We start from the raw sequence: 18,162 nt of genomic DNA, 5'->3' as shown, positions 1-18,162 counted from the left end.
TATTTTCTCAAAGAGAGAATAGTCATTAAAATAACTCATAATTTTTATTAGGCAAGTTTGCCTCAATTTCAATAGTAATAAAATTCAAAGGTTAAAAAAATATACAATGCTTTTACTTTGATTTTTCAATAATCTACATTTTTTCCAAAATCAAAAAAGAATTCTTGAAAATATCTAAAAAAAAAAAAAAATCAAAGAATTAAATTCATTTCAGATAAAATTTGCTTCGCTCAACGTCAAAAATAAGACAGCTTCAAATAGGTTAAAACATTTTTCTAATTTTAGTAAGTAAACAGTTCGTTTGTCGTATTTATGTATTAATTCAGTTTAGTAATGATTTTGTTATGGCATCTAACTTTAAAATTTGAAGTTTATTTAATTTTTGATAAGTTGAAATCATTGATTGCTTAAAAAAATCCTGGAATTTACTTTATTGTTAAATGTAAAAATCTCCTCCTTTCCTCTCGCCTTATTTTGCTTAATTAACGCAAGCACAAAAGCGCGAAGGGTTTTAGAATCCGTTGGCAAACAATACATCAAAATGATACAATCAGAAACGGGGAAATCCAATCTTGAAAGTTACAATCCTAATAAAAATAAAATCTAAATCGTTTTTCTCCGTTTTCCTATTCGGGTTTTAGAATACTTTAGAAGGTAGAAATGCGATCAAGGAGCAAATTTTTAATTAAAAGTTTAAAAAAAATTGTATTATTAAAAATTAAATTATTGTAGATTCACCGTGGTAACATACATACCATAACACAAAAATAATTGTACACGATTTTAAAATGCAAATCTATCTATCTATGCAGGTGTGACAAGCAGTGAAGAGACTTTGTATTTTTAAGTTCTCTTTAATCCATACCGAGAAGGCAATAATTTATTTACATGAAAGCGCGGACAAGACACGTCCTCCACAGCGCGCTACAAAAGCAGAAGTGAGAAAGAGTGAGAAATAAATTATCCCTCGTCTTATATAACATGAAATATTGATAGGGAAAATATTTTTTTTTCATAGTGCTAATATATTATTAAGATTCTGATAGGGATTTCTGACGCATTCAATCATAAGTAAGGGAGACACAAGGATCTTTTAAAAAGAATGTGCTTATTGAATTTTCTAGCCCTTCAAGCGGAGCGTGTGAATGTGTCGGCGTTTAGCCGAATCAGCAATTTTATAAATCTCTTGAATGAACTAAGTAGAAACAGTGAAATTAGATCAGGAAATAAGAGAATGAAATTACTATGTGCTACTAACATAAAGCTTTGGAAATTAATTTGGATTAAATTAAAATTATTATATATATATATATATATATATATATATATATATATATATATATATATATATATATAAGAATATCAATGCCAAGAAAATATTTTTTTTTCTTTTTTTCAAATTTTAACAGGAAAATATTTTGATCCAGTGACTGCCACGCAACTTTTCGTAGCTGCAATGGAAGTGAAAACTATTTCATTGTTTCTTTAAATTGTTAACTCACTTGTTTATTTTGTTTGCTAAAAAAACTTAAATTTCTTCCGTCCAACTTTACTTATTTCGTTTTTTTTTTCTTTTCACCCAAAATTAAAAAATGAAATTTTAGAAATATCTTTTTAAGCAATTGGCCACTCAGCAATGCATTTGCAGCTGCTACTTTTCCCAAATAAAAATGACAAAACTGTTCTTCATATTTGGTTTTTGTTTTCTAGCTTCTCGAAAGCTTTTTAATGTCATTTACTTAAATAATGAAAAAATGTTGGAAGATGCGAAATAAAACTGATGAAATCAATCTTTATCATTTTCCCTATACAGAATAAGACAGTTAAGGAATAAACGTACAATTCCTTTCTACAATATTTTGCGATTTCTATGCAGCGTTAATAACTAGTTAAACAGATTTAAAACGAAAAATAATATTTAATGTGTCAGTTTTCAATTTTTTTTTCTGAAATTCTGGAATTATTATGATATTTCACTTTCCCTTTTTATTGATCCGTTGAAATTAGCTATGGGATATTACTTTAGAAAGAATATATTATAAGCTCTATAAGTTTTAAAATGTACAAAAATTTATTTTGCAGAATATAAAACTTTGAAAGTCGTGATTTTTAAATTATTGTTTTCTTTCAGTAGCTGTCTGAACTTTGAATTACGATATCTTAAATTACAATGAACATAAAATACTAAATCGATTTGCTTTCTAAAACTCAAAATTTATTAAAACTTCGAGAGCTGTAATTATAGTAAAGCATTTAAACAATGAACAAAGGAAGTGTAAACGCGTCTGTTTCCTCAGATTTTTGCCTAATATCTGAAAAGACCATTACATGAAAACATTTTGAAATTCCTGTAATAATTTTTCCAATATTATTACTTTGGTTGTTTTGTATCTTCTTAAAAATAAGTTTATTTTTAAAAAATAATTTGTAATAATACTTTATCTAGCTGCAGGACAATATAAAGTAATATCCATTGTTTTGTCTATTTTTCAATTATATATTTCAGATTTAGGACTCATGTATGGAAATTTTTATCAGTTTTGTGGTTTCAATCAGAAAAAGATTTTTAATTGCTTTTTAACATTTCAATAGACATCAAGAGCTGGGCAGAAATACGATTATTTTTTTAATCCTCTTCTCTTTCAATTTAGTTTAATGTTTTCTTTGCTTTTTTTTAATTTACAGACACATTTTCAATGCATTTTCAGGTACACAGATTTTTCTTCCTTTCCTCCATTATATTTTTACAATTTTGAATTAAAACTTTTGTGGTATGTTAATGTCTTTTTAATGTCTATTTCTGGGTTCCGCTTGAGCGTCGTGGCAGTTTCTGTGTTTGAATAAAGAAAATTCGTTCTTCCTTAAAATTATTGATACTGGTAATTCGGGTCTCATTGTTCTTTCAGACCGGTTTTAAAACTAAAATGTTATGATGAATGTAACTCATGTTTGCTTTCCAGTTTTTGTTTTGTCAATTTTAATTTTAATTCAATAAAATATAAATCTAAATTCAGATTTCAAAGAGCTGAATTTAGGTAGTTCATTTGACTTTCCAGATATCTTTTATCCATACTATTAGATGTAAGTTTGTGTGTGTGTGTGTGTGTGTGTGTGTGTGTGTGTGTGTGTGTGTGTGTGTGTGTGTGTGTGTGTGTGTGTGTGTGTGTGTTTAGACGAATCCATCGCAATTATTGCTTTGAAATTAAACACACAGATAGTTATAATAGTAACTCAATGTGCTTTGAAGCCTGGATTTTAGAATTTAATGTATATTTTTTTTTATTTAGCTTCGGAACCATATTATGGGCACATGTTGCCGTAATATGGTTTTTAATATTTGTAGAAAGAAATTTTGCGTCGTCGAAAACAGCAAACAATTGCCATTCGAAATAAAATCTTTACATCTTTGGCCTAATTTACTTATTTATGTGAAATTTTAAAATATTAATCGCTTTTTTTGAAAAATTTTAAAAATTGAATCGAAAACTCTTGCATCCGACATTCTAATTCAGTTATCTTTTGCATATTTTTTGGGATTGTTTTTGAATATTTCTCTCTAATTTAAAACTAAATTATTATAATATATTTAATCATTGATTTTTTAATTTATTGTTTTTCTGACGAGCTCAAAGATTTTTTTTGCACGGATTCAATCAATGAAGAAAATTTCTGATCCAATCAATGAAATTTTGATTTTACTAACATCTGTATGGTACGGACAATGTCATGCGGTTCTGCTAGTATTTATATATTTACCTGTTTATTCTCTTGGAGAAAATTCTGTTTACTATATGATATTGAACTACCTTTCATTTCCCGATGTGTCCTACTGTTGTTTATTATTAACTAAGCAGTTGCTCATTGGTCACTTATATAATTCAAAGCATATATTAGCTGTTATATTTTAATTTGATAATCTAAAAAATTTTAAGACTTTCTAGAAATGGAAAAAATTTGCTGAAACGCAATGCGGTCCCAAAATGTAAGAAGGTTTTTTAGCAAAAATGCTGCATTTAGACAATGGATTATTATTATTTTTTAAAATTTTATTTATTTATTTTTATTGAGTGCTCTTAAAGAAATAATCAAATACCTTTCGTATATTTGTATTTTCTATATACGAAATATGTAAAGAAAAAGTACTGCAACCATCTCAAAAATTCGACCTCGAGGCTTTTATGAATCCCGACATTTCAGACTTCACGGAAGCCAAACAAATACATTTTTGGATTTATGACTGAACGTCTGCTGCGTTGTTTGTCTGTGAAAACGATATCTAAAAACTCTTTTGAACTAGATAGATGAAATTTGATATGTGATCTTTATTTCCAAATTTGTAGATTTCTATCGAATTTGGAATGAAATCCATTCACATTATGTCTGACTATCTGGCCGTCGGAGTAGCTGAGTTCTATAACTACAAAATATAAAGAGTTAGATAAAAAAAATATTTGATACACAAATTTATCATTTAAAACATAATTCTATATCAAAATTTTGGTAAATCAATTCTAAAATACCCAAAGAACCAGTAAGATCGTCGGTAGATTTAAATCGTAAATGCCTGATTAAAAAAAAAAATTAAAACATATTTTTTTTTTACTTTTATTTTTTGAATAAATTATGAGTTAAATACATTAAAGAATCATATTTTGTTAATTAAATATGGTTTATGGATAAAAAAAAAAAGGTTTCTTGCCAATTGGCAACATTAATCTTTAATTAAGAAAAAAAATTGCATCGGTAAAACTCTACTATATTAAACACAGATAAATTTAAAAAACTATGGTAAGAAATTTCTACAAATTATTTATGAAAATAATTTGTTATGAAAATGCAAACATGTTGCCCAGAGATTACAAAAATCAATCTGGAACACAAAAATTGTATTTATTTCATAATAACGATAAATATGATGATGTATTGATTAAGAAATTATGTAGAAATGCTATTAATTATTATTTTTATTAAAACATTCTTCAACACCAAGTTGTCAGATGTATCCTTTGGAATTTTGAAATTTGCACTTCATTTTTTTCTGCGTGTAGTTCGTCATTCGTCTCTTGACCATTTGATCAGCTATTAGTGAATTCTTCTATTATGTTTTTAGTCAAACATCTTTTTCGAGGCATTTTGTAAAAATGCCAGAGAAAATATTGCAGAAAATATTATTAAAAAAAAAAGTTTTTCATAAACAACACATATGTAAACTTGGGGTATCTGAATTCCTATCGCTCCCTATAATCTTTGGGAAATAATATCTTCCAGACACTTTTTCACATGCTCTGTAATAAAGATGTTATTCCTTTCCCCCATAAAATTGAGGATCTTGAGGGACGCGCCAAACTGAATCTGCGTTATCTCGTAAATTTCAAATGCTTTTATACAGTTGCGATGCTAGAGCAGAAAAATGGCTGCCGGTGAATCATAAAAATAATATGATTTGATCTGGTGTGTGTTGGTTTGATTTAAGGGCCTCAGGGCCAAAAAATATGAAAATTAAAAAACATTGTCTAATACTATCATAATATTACCTTTAATTATTTTAAACGTGCATACATTTTAAAGATATTAAAACATACACTCAAACACATTAATAAAAGAATTATACCTATATTTATATTATAAAGTCATCGGGTGGTCTCCCAAAAACCTTCTCGCATACTTTGTAATAAACTTGTCATACCAGAGAACGCCTTACATGACATTGGAGTAAAATAGTTACGAAAATTGGCTTAAATTTATCATTTTTACTGTGTCTATCGCGTCATTCCTGGCATGCGTTAAGAATATCCAAAACTCAGATTTGTGTTTTACACGCGTTTTTCTCAACCGATTGGAACAAAAATTTCACACAAAACTTCATTTGTAGTCCCAAAATCCCATACCAAATTTGATATATTTGAGTCATTTACATTTTTGAATTCTCGTTTTTACATGTTTCTGAAAGTGCAGATGGACAGACAGTCAACCCGTAGTTGGATTTGATTCAAACTTTGGCAGACATCTTCCACCATAGATGTTAAATCTATGTATCGAAATTTGTGTATCTAACTCTCTTCATTTTGTAATTATCGTGTTAACTTATATTCAAATATCAGGACAGACGGACTTCTTCTGTACTGATTTTACTCGAAATTTGATAGAAATCTGCAAATTTGATGTAAAGACCATATATCGAATTTCAACCTTCTAGCTTAAAGCATTTTTTAGTTATCTTTGTCATTGACAGATGAAATATTCCAAAAATGTGTTTTTCGAACCCAGGGAGATCTAAAACTTGGAGATTCGTCAAAATCTCGAGTTCGAATTTTTTGACGATTACTATAGTTTCAGCTGTACTTTGTATACAAGAAAGTTAAATACAACTTTGATAGCGAAATGAAATAATGTACTAAACATATCTAATACCAAATATATTGTTTCATTCTATCAACTTACAACTAGAAACAAATTAATTTCCATGTATAATTTGTTAAATATTTTAAAAATATATAACCAACATGAGATTATTGCATAGAAATTTAGATAAGTAAGTAATATTTTATTTTAAATATTTAATAACATTATATTATCTTAGTACATTGTATCTAATTTCATATAAACTGCATTCGATAAACAAATAAATTGAAATAATTTTATACAAAATAATTTTAAATTTAATTGGAGTTGAATTATATAAATTAAATTTTTCGGACTTTGTTTTTAATAAGTAAATTTATATCTAAATTTTGAAAATACTGCTTTCGATTGAATTATCAGTCTCTGTATAGAATAGCAGTCTTCCTACCTTTCTCTCTTGAACTATAATAGATCTCGGATAATTTTTAATTATTTTCATTTTTGAAAATGATATATTAGTTCTAACTGCAGAGAATGGGTTTGTTAATAAAATACATGAAGCAATATAAATGTTGGGAAATGAATGACTTACATTGTTGACAATGATATAGCTTGGAGTTTCAGTCAACGACGCTACATTTTCTTCGAACTTTTGAAAAGGCTGTTGTATATGCTGTTTATGTCACTTTGAATTTTATTGGTAAATGCTTCCTTCTGTTTTTGACATAAATATAATTGATCTTGTTCCGAGTTTTATTAAAATCCGAAATATTCAAAAAAAATGGAAAAACATTTGAATGAGAAGATAGAACATTTGAATAAGAAGAAGAGAAATTTATCCAGCATCTAACATTTCAAAAAACTAATTTAATGAAGGAATGAATAATTTTTTATGATATAAGAGCCAGAAGCAGCCAATCTGTCGAAGCAATAATATTCCGTAGTGTGTATCTAATTCGATTAGCGATAGAACTCTCCGCCAGTTGGCGTGCCTTTTTTGTGACGCTCTCGGCAACGGGAGTAGAGTAGACTTCAACGCTATAACGCATAACGCTTCTTCGCAATAAATCTATTTTCAAGAAATTACAGTCCAAAAATTTTACTTATAATTAAGCATGCCCGCATAATAATGTAAATTTAAAAACTGAAGAAAAGAGGGGAAAAAATTGAATTGCTGAAAGCTTAAATTTTATTCTTAAAAGTGACGCCTGAAATAGCCCTATCTTTACTTATAATAAAAACGAATATATGTTTGTGTTATCGAAATTAAAAGGAGACCTTGATGAATCGTATCTAAAGCTTGCAAAACCTCAGCATAACCGAGCCATATACGGCTCTGCAATAATTTAATTTATATATTTTTTTAAACCAGCAATTCAATTTTTGTACTTGTGTATCTCTAAAAGAGACGAATAATCACCTTCACGTGTCCTATTTGAAAGAATCCTTAAAAAGTTCAGTGCTTTATTACACTTTCTCTGCAGTGCAAAATATGTGGTTTAAAATTAAGTTTCGAGACAAAATTCACACCTTAAGAATTAATTTTCTTTATTATTGGGATGACATTTTCATTTAAAAAAATTGTAGGGTCTGATTTTAAAGCCAATTTTTTACAGAAATGGACACAACTGAACAAACAACGCTTTTGAATAGAGAAAAACAAACCCATTCCTGCCGTTCCATTCAATTATTTGTTTAATGGTTACTTGAAGCTGCATTTGTATAAATACCACATCTGTACTTACTTAGTAAATTTTAAAGTCGTCAACAAAAGGGTAACCATGTACATATGGAAGTAGCTGATGAATAATGTCATTTCTTTTGACACAAAATAAAACCACACTTGAAGCAGTTCCTAGGGGAACATTTTCCTTTTGAATATATTCTTCAGATAAAATGTCTGGGAAAGTATAAAATCTTTATAACAATTTGGAATTAATTCAAAAACCAATATTATGTAGATGTACTATGTAAGTTGAAAAGTATAATTAATGATAGATAACCTGTAAAATGAATATTGTAACAAACAGATTGCTTCTAATAACATATTAAACTAAGTGCATTCATGATTTTTTTTTTATTTAAATGACCAGTTCATATGTAAGTAAGATGGAAAAATTTTCATATGCAATCAATAATATGTGATTCGTATCTAAAAATTTTCAACGAAATACACGATTTCGCACACACACACACAAAAAAAAAGAACTGCCGAGCGAAGTTCTGTATAACTTCCTGAAGTTGAATATGCTAGTTAAAACTGCTATTTGAATTTTTTAAAAAATCGAATCGATTGGAATTGACTTTTGCGTTATGCCATTAAGGAGAAATAAAGGTGGTTATCAAAAGGTGTCTGTAGTATCGCTACTGATAATACTGCTAAGTATTCATCTTCAAATTTGAAAACAAAATTCTTCATACAGATTTTATTTATCAATTTTATTAGCAGCTCTCATTTCCACAGCTCAATATATCGGAATAAAAATGAAGCTGCTTATTTTTCAGCTCACACCTCGCAGCTGAATCTTTGGCACATGCTTACAGGTAAACATGTCTGCTTCATCACAGAGTATCCCAACAATGAGCATGCGAATCACACAGCATTATCAGAAACATTACTCGCTGATCTATAGCACTTAAAAAATTACTGTAGCAAATACATACAAAAACAAATGATACAGTTAATTTGAAAAAGTTTGCATAATTAACCGAGAATAAAAGATACATTGATAATATGACATTACTCGTTCTAGAATTTGATATGCAAATTTTTGCTAAAATAAGGAGGCAAAATGAAAAAGAAAAAAAAAAAATGTTATAAACTGTTATAAAATTTTAGGAAATCTGGCACTCGTCTAGATCTTATTTTAGGAATAATTTTGTCATTTTTTTTCCATCTAGATGTGACACAATTATATCCGTTTTATCAGATTGTTGTTTAGGCACTTGAGGAATATCGTTGTCGTTACCTCAAAAAAAAGATGGTTTGGCGTGATCTATTGAAAAAAAATTTCTTTTTTCCATTAATGAGAATTGAGAATATTTTATCACTTCAGTGGACTTCTCCATGAGGGCATGCGTAAGGTTATGAAAGTAATGGTTGACATTACTTTCATAATGGTTAATTAATGGTTGACATGTTTATAATAGTATTATCAACTATTATAAACACCTGTGAACAGTTTTTCAATGCAGTTGGTAAAAATATAGTTTTTTTCCATAAGTAGATATTATCACTGGCCGCAAGGAACTCATTTTAGCACTATAATTGATACATATGTTGAAGTGGAAGAGAGAACGAGATACAAGAATATTATCAAAAGAGAAAAGATCGGATGACAATTGTAGAATTGTCCCATTCTCCAATTCTATGCATATAACCTTTATGTCATTTTTAAGAGCTGAACTCAGACAAAAAAGAATAGTTGGTATAATATCACTCCACTTAGAGTTCTCATGAACTTTAATTACCCTCTTGAGGTGACGATGCATTCTTTCGATAATTCCACTCATTTATGTGATAGATAAGCAGTGGATTCTGTTAGTTCCATGGCATAATTAAGTTCTTTGAGAAAAAGTAGATTCAAAGTTTCTATCCTGGTATGCTATTATGATGGCTGCACAATCAAACCGAGATGTCCAAAATCTAGGAGAGCCCGGTATATCGTTTTGGCACCCATGTTGGCTATAGTAATTATTTCCATTTATCTTGTATAGTTGCCAATCATTATGAGATAGTAAATTTTACCATTAGATGGAGTAAAAGGATAAATGAAATCAGACATTGATAAATCAACGTGCCAATTGGTGCTCTTGAGTGTCAATGAATCTTTGATCTTTAGCATGGTTGACAAAATTTTATCCACATTTTAATATCCCTCTTGATAATACTTGGCCACACGAAACATAACCATCTTTATTAAACCAGAAGTACCAGGATGAAAAAGAGATTGTTTATGTTTGAAAACCTGTCTGCGGTAATCCTTGGAGATGATAATTGTGGAGACATCGCATGTAAGGATGATATCTTCTAAAGAAAAATGTTGTTGTTAAAGATTTTGATTTTAGTTACTGCATCATCCATTAACTGAGTTAATGTTATTTTTTTGTAATCGGGAGAGCTGACTTGGGAAACTAGGTCGATTTCAATTCGAGGTAAGGCATGAGCTTTAAAATTATATGCACTGAGAAAATGATAAATTTTTGTAATGTTCAAAGTTTCGAAGTGTATTTTTTGTCCTCATTCCAGTCCAGAAGTGAAATGTAACGGCTGGCTTTTTGCCGAAATAGCTACTTCAGCTTTTTGAAATTATGACATGAGGTTCTCCACCATGAGCAGTAGTTGTTATTTCGTAATTAACAGATTTTATGTTCTGTTTAGTATCTTCTGAAGATCATTTCATAGCGCTATTCGAAATGATCGTTTTGATTTTTCTAATATTTTCCCCATATTTGACCATATTGATATGATTACTTTCAAAATTCTATTTGAAATATAGTATTGGACTTAATGGGAAATAGAGCTAATACTGAGCATAATGTGAGATCAAGTGAAGAAACCTGGAATAAACGGCATGAGTGGAATTTAATGAACTGAGGGAATGAAATGAGAATTTTGCAAACAAACAATGCAATAATTGCTTATTGAAGCAGTTCTATTTGGATCTCATAAAGACTAATACAGTTTAAAATCACTAAAAATGAACATAGTATAGGGAAATTAATCCAGAAAAAGCTTTCTTATTTTCTATATTAAGGCCTTGAGGATCATTTAAAATATATGATAATACATTTTATATCATTATAAACAACTTCAGTTGCTAATATTTCTTTGTTAGTGTTGTGAGGATTCCTTGACGAAATAATTTTACTAGATGGTGTCTTGAGAATGCATATAATTCGACAACTATCTGGATAAAGGGAAATAACCTAAAAGATCCAGAATTTACTGAGGAAAAAGAGGGAATATTTCTTTTTTTATTTTTAATGCTTCTAAAATTTTGTCATATAGAATTATATGCATATAAATTAAATGTCATATAGAAAATTGTTGTGCGAGAACACACACAAAAGAAAAAAAACCCAAAGAGAGGGGGAAAAAAACCTTAAATAAAGGAAAGACTGAGAAAGAAGGGAAAAAGTGATTTGCTTTTTTAAAGAAAGAAAAACCAACATTTAAAAAGAAAAAGGAAAAAGGTAAACTTTTTGAAGGAACAAATTTCAGATATTTTTGTAGATACTTGCATTCGATTGCATTTAAACATCGTTAAGTTTGACCAGATTTTTTTTTGTGCTTCTGTCCTTCTAATCAGTAAATAGGCATTTTCACCCTGATTAAATATGTTCGAAAATTTTTATAAAAGAAGTTTGACTGTTTTTTCGAACATTTCATTAAAATTTTTGATTGCGTCACAATTTATTTATTGTACTAAGATAATTTCGCTCTTTGTACAGATATCCAATTAACACAAAATGTCCATCAGCATTGTTACAATACCTATACGATGTTGGCCGGCATTCAGAATGCTGGACAACATCATAGAGATATCTTACAATATCTTGCGCTAACAGAGTAAATGCGAAAGTTTCTTTTGTACTTGCGTATATATTTTTTAATTTCTAAGCCAAATTGTCAATTAGTACATTTCGATTTCAAAGATTGGATTCTCAAATAGCAATAACAGAATGTAAACAGTATGATCTGTGGCGACGAAGGCTGTTATTCTCTGGATGCCGAGTTGTTACAATTAGTGGATATCAAAATGTTTGATAGCTAGAATAAAAATGCTTAAATGATGCTTGCTTGCGATAGCTTCAGATAAAAGAAAGGCAAATGAAATGTTCGATTCTTCAATTTTAAATCTTTTCCAAAGCGCTCTGTAAGCTGTATACTTTGAGCATTTTAATAGAATAAAATTTCACTGTCTTCCTAGCATTTGATGCACAAGAGACTGTCAGAAAAATTGAATCTATGTAAGAGATCTGGATTTATGATAGTTTCACAAATGACACGTGTAATGAGTCTATCCCGAACTCTACTTCTAATACGTTCAGTGATGGTAGTGATGTCTGGAAAGTTCCCAATTAGAGCCCGATATTTGCTTTTATTGTCTGAAGCTAATTGCGTAGATTTCTTTCTCAGATTGGATATCATATCCAGATATCCTAGGCTGAAATTCAGTATATGAAAGGTGAGGATTCTGTTACTGCTTTTGCAAAAATGTCTGTTTCTTTGTTCCAAAAAAATTGCCGATTGGCCAAGTACTCATAGAAACGAATTTTTTTTGGTTCAGTTTTTTTTTTCTTTTGTGAATTTTTGAGGTGAGACGTTTAATACTTTTGGGCGAGTGAAAAGTGATATTTTTTAATGCTGTAAGGACTGGATAACTGTTTGAAAGGATCAGAATATCCTTATCTGGACTATAGCTTGACAAATCGCCAAAATGACCAATTAACTAGATTTCCATCAAATATTGAAAATGAAATACGCAAAAAAAGAAAAGTGTAGCTGGAGTTGATGAATTTTAATCAATTTATTCAAAGTCGAAACGTGCAATAATTGCATCGCTTTTTTTAGCCGTAAATAATTTACAATGAGAAAAATTTATAGTTTGCTTGACGAATAGAATAATAATACTAATAATCTTTCCCTTTAACTAAAGTTTTGTCAGTTATATGATTTTTTTTTCTTCTTAACAGTGGATATATTTAACTGTTGTCCTGCTATAGCCCAAATTATTATCCTAAATAATAACACAAAAAATAAAGGAAAGACGAAGAGCCACAATAACCGTCGATTTAAAATGATTCCGGCTCCATTCAGTTTTTAGCGGCAATTGTAACTGTTAGGGCTAGAAAAGTTTCTGAGCGTCGTTGTGTTAAGAGGCTCGTCAGTTTTAGAATTTGGCATTCAATATTTCTTTTTTTGTAATAAAGATAAATAAATATGTGGCCGAATTTAATAGAAATCATCGAATCTGATTTGAACATCAAAGGCAAATTATCATACATCCATTCAGTAATCAACATACATGGTTTAAACATAGAGGTAAGTATGCATTCCCCTCATGCACTTAAAAATTACTCCATGCTGTGTTTAATAAATTTCAGAAACTGGTTTTGAAGCTGCAATTTCGTTTTAACGTTTTATAGTTATTGAACGATTGGTTGTCTACATTCGTAATTTTCATAACTAAACGTTAGTTGAGCGAAAATTGCTGAATTTATTGTTTTTTCATAACTGTACTTTGATATATATTCTTAGTTACAAATTCTTCTGAATAATGTATCTTCCGAACCGAATCTAATTGAAAATTGGTATTATAATAATCAAGTTTTTGTTTTGCATTTTTTAAATCATGAGTATTTAAGAAATTTTGATACAAAATGGTTATTTTTTTACTTCTGCTATGTACCTGCATTGTTCTTTTTTCAAGTTTGGCCCATAATGAATGTATTATGGAACAGTTTTCTGTAAATTAAAAGGGCAGCTATTTTGATTTGAATTATTTTCCAATTTAAATATAGATTATAAATATAATATTGATTTATTTGTTGTTTACTTGTTTTCTTAATTTATTGTATTTACTTTTGAATAATTGTAAGTTTATTGTCTTTGTATATATATATATATATATTTCAAATTTTTACTAATTATATTTTATTTTTCATATTAGATGCTATAGTGTGTGTAGCAATTCTCTGACTTTGAAATTGGGTTAAATTTATTATTTGTTTCAATTAATTCTGCCTTATAAGTGTTGAATATTTGAGTACAAAGTTTAGCTAAAATAAGTTCAATGTGTGTAAAAGTGGCTGCAAGTCTATGAAATTTTAATGACCTTACTTATATTTGATAAAATTTTAATTAACTTTATTTTAATACTATTAACTGTATTTAGTTAATTTTTTAAAAAATTAATATGAATTAAGACAGTGTTGTTACTTAATTACATATTGCTGATGCATCTTTTTTTGTTATTACTTAATTGAAGATAAAAGTAACCTATTAATATTTGTATGCCTTTCTAAGAAAAAGGCATATAAGTTGCAATTCTTATGTTTTCTAAATTTATTAAATGGTATTCAGCTATGTAATATAATGATAATTAACATTCTTAATCAATTTAAAACCTGATTTATTTTATTTTAAAAAAGGAATCAAATTGAAATCTTTCTTTTGTGTAAAAATAAACTTTTTTTTTGTGAAATTTTAATTTATATCCCTTTTGTAATAAAGACTCATAATTATTTAATTATGAGCCTTTGTTACCTTAGCGATACCGATGCTTGCTTATTTGTAACATGCATTTCTCATGTATTCTCCTTTTTTTTATACATATAAGATGCATTTTTCTCTCTCTTTCACTTGCTAAAGATTATTTTCATGTTTTGGAATGTTGGAAATTTGATCTCAAAAAGATATTGATATGAAAAATGTGGCATTGCCATTTTCTTTTCTAACTATAGTAATTTTCTTTTTTAAAAAATTGTTTTGTCATCGAACTTTAGAGTAAGATTGATCGCCTTATGAAAATTTAAAAGGGAATTGCTGAAAAAAAATTAGCCATTTTTTATCTCTCCCCCCCCCCCAAAAAAAAACCAATTAGATATTTAAATTCTTTTTAAAATCACCTGGGATTATGTAATGGGGAAAAAAAAAAGTCCAATGATACTGTAAAAGGTATTTCGAATAATTAAATTATTCTTTTTCTATGCGAACAGACATGTGAATACTAGTAAAATCAAATAAAAATACTAGTGCTAATATACAAAAGTGGTGTTTGAATTTTTCTAATAGACCCTGAATCCATAAATAATAATTGATTTTCAACTAATTATTTCAACAAGTCAATTTTACTACATATATATGTTTTAAAAGGATTTTCATTCATGAATTAAACTGAAATATGAAATGATTTAAGCAATTCTAATTTGAATTTTTGACCAAAACTTTGAAATCAGCACTGCCACTTTTCCACAATTAATTAAAAATTAATATTGGTACATAAAAATAAATTATACAAAGATAATCCATTTTATTTATAAGCAGCTAGTCGTTATGCTGAATACTCTAATTTTCTTAATGTGGATATCTTATGAAATAATAAATATTGAACCATATATCTACTGAAATCTTTGTTTTTCCTTCTACTGATCTTTTGCTAGATCCATTAGTCCTGGAGATTCTTTTCTTTCTTTGAGCATGGCAAGAATTAGTCAATTTTCTTCATTTCATACAATTAGTTTTTAACATTTGTAGAGGTTGAAAGTGTAATTTACTAAATTAATCAATTGAAAAATTTATTTTTAATAAATAATAAGCAAAATATCCTTTTCACATTTCTGATGTATCCTTTGAAATATGAATTGTATAATTCATGTTTTCCTCTCACAGAACTGTTTACTATATATTTCATTTCAATTTTCTAGTTATTTTGATTATTTTATACTACTTAACTTGAGTTTAAATTTCTTTAGAAAGCTTAATCGTCAAATGATGTAACTATAAAGTAAATATACATGCTCTTTGCTTTTGCTGGTATATTTTTTGTTCCCTATTTATGATGATTCTAAGTGGAACATCAATTAATTTTAATTTGTATAATGGAAATATGTAAACTATCTATTTCAACATGTTAGCCTATGCAACTAAGCTGTTACCTTATCATATTAATTTTCTGAATTATTTAAAACTGTTAGTTTTACTTATTTAGTTTTAAAATTTGTAAAGTAGGATTGCTTTAATTTTATCAAATTAAAGCAACCTTATTTAAAGTTACTTAATTACTTTTATTTAAAGTTATATGAATGTTTAATATGACTATATCCATCTTTTATTTACAATGTAACTATTTTTTGTTTCATTTTACAAAATTATTTGAGAATATTCAATTATCTTTCAAGTGTGTGAATCATTAAATAAAGTATTAAAATTGATAAGATTTTTATTGTATTCAATATTTTCACTCATTTAGACTGAAGCAGAAATAAGTTATGTGAAAAAGAAGATAAATGAATTCTGTGGTGAGAGACTTAAAAGGTATGCTTTTGCTTGATCTTTTCATTTATTAGATACTTTATTTTATAATGTGTTATAGGGGCATTCTATAGCATTTTAACATTGCTCATGTTATTTACTGAATATTTAAAATGCTGGATCACATGTTTATATCATTTGTCAAAAATGTCTTAGTAGAATTATCATTTTCTACATTTGCTTTATTAAAATAATTCGCTATTCAACATTTTTAGTTTTGTGCTTTTTGGGTAAAATATGTTCTCATGAATCTGACTTGAGATTAAAATTACCCTTATTTTAAATTTTGTATTAAATTATTTTTAATTATCTTACTCTTTCCTTTTTGTTCTTATCACCAGTATTCTGCTGTGCTTATTCATATAATAATTTTTCCCTTTTGAGCTATTAGATAAAAGGTGGTGTGAGTTGACTTTTATTTTTGTACTTTTTATCCTGAAGCAACACTGTTTTTTTCTAATCAGGTCTTAGATATCTTAATTGCTGATTTATTAAAAACTTTTCCTGGAAGATGCTGATTGCAAATAAAATATTTATCTTTTTCTTCAATGATAAGTGGTAGAACTAACATCAAGAGTTTAGTTTTTTTAATACATTAAATTAAGATAGAATTTCATTAATAAAAATATGCTAATATATCTAATTAGCAGAAAGATTTACTTTCATTAAAACTATAAATATCCCAAATAACTGCATAGGTACTTTGTCCATATATTTTTTTATTTATAATCTATTCTTTATTTATGTAGAAAATGGAGAAGTTTCTCGCCTGCAAAGAATGAGTTAGTGAAAATTTTCACATGCTTAAGAATTAAAAGGCTTCTTACTGTCAAAATTTAGAGTAGAAAACTTTAACAAAGAATGGGGTCAAATACTAATAATGTATTATAGAATGGCATTTTGTAAATTGATTTCTCCGCTGCTCAATCCTTTATGGGGCGGTGACCATGAAAAAGGACACCAATTTAAAAATTTTCTATAAAAATACTATTGGATTTTGAATACCAAAAATTGCTGGAAAATAGCATTTAGTCTCCTTTTAGAAAGATAGATGGCTGCATGAGCAATTTTCGTTTCTTTTATGGCATTAATTTTATGTTAAAAATACCCTGATTTTGCCTTAAATTTGAGACTGTTTGTCAATAGATTGTGACGATTCCGTCTCGTTAAGAGGTGAGGTGCGGAACAATGAGCTCATTTCCAGTATTCACTTTTTACCTTGGATTTCCCCCATTAGATACTTTTTAGTTCAATATTTTTCCCCGTGCATGTGAGTGTTGTCGTTTCTGGCCGCATTTTATTTTAACTCAAAATTTCATATTGATATGGCTAGTTGAAATGGCAAAAAAGTTTTAAGGAGTAGTATGAAGAAAATTTTAGTAATTATTTCATGTTATATATTTAAAAATAATATTCTTAGGTAGAAAAATCATTAATAATGTTCTTTTAATATTAAAATATATAAAATATTTTGTATTTTAAAGATAATATTTTTAACAAGCTCCCTATTTACAGCAATTCATTAAATGAAAAAATGTTTTAAATAGAATAAAAATTGGATTATCCATTGTTTTTAATCTTAGAATATTTGCAAAAAATTCTATAACACATAAAAAAAAGCATTTTAATATAAAAAAGACCATTATTATTTTGTAAAAATGTAATTACCAAATTTTAAGAACAGAAAATTTTTGTTTATTCTTCATAATTTAATGTTTATGCCTCTTACATTAAACTGAAATTGCTCTGAAGTGTTTTACTGTGCATTAGTACCTTTTTCC

General features: G+C 27.9%; 1 protein-coding gene across 1 annotated transcript in view; it reads left to right on the top strand.

Moving 5' to 3' along the window:
- Positions 1-13,178: 13,178 nt before the first annotated feature.
- The window catches only part of LOC129968138 (uncharacterized), a 59,667-nt gene continuing 54,683 nt past the window's right edge, over positions 13,179-18,162 (top strand). Inside the window, exons 1-2 of the mRNA XM_056081958.1 lie at positions 13,179-13,390; positions 16,320-16,384. Coding sequence (XP_055937933.1) covers positions 13,289-13,390; positions 16,320-16,384 — 167 coding nt within the window. The 5' untranslated portion in view covers positions 13,179-13,288. The remainder of the gene's footprint in view (positions 13,391-16,319; positions 16,385-18,162) is intronic.

Source organism: Argiope bruennichi, chromosome 5 (assembly GCF_947563725.1).
Source record: "Argiope bruennichi chromosome 5, qqArgBrue1.1, whole genome shotgun sequence".
NCBI lineage: Eukaryota > Metazoa > Arthropoda > Arachnida > Araneae > Araneidae > Argiope > Argiope bruennichi.
Note: the sequence above shows the minus strand (reverse complement) of the source record. Positions and strands in the feature narration are given on the sequence as shown.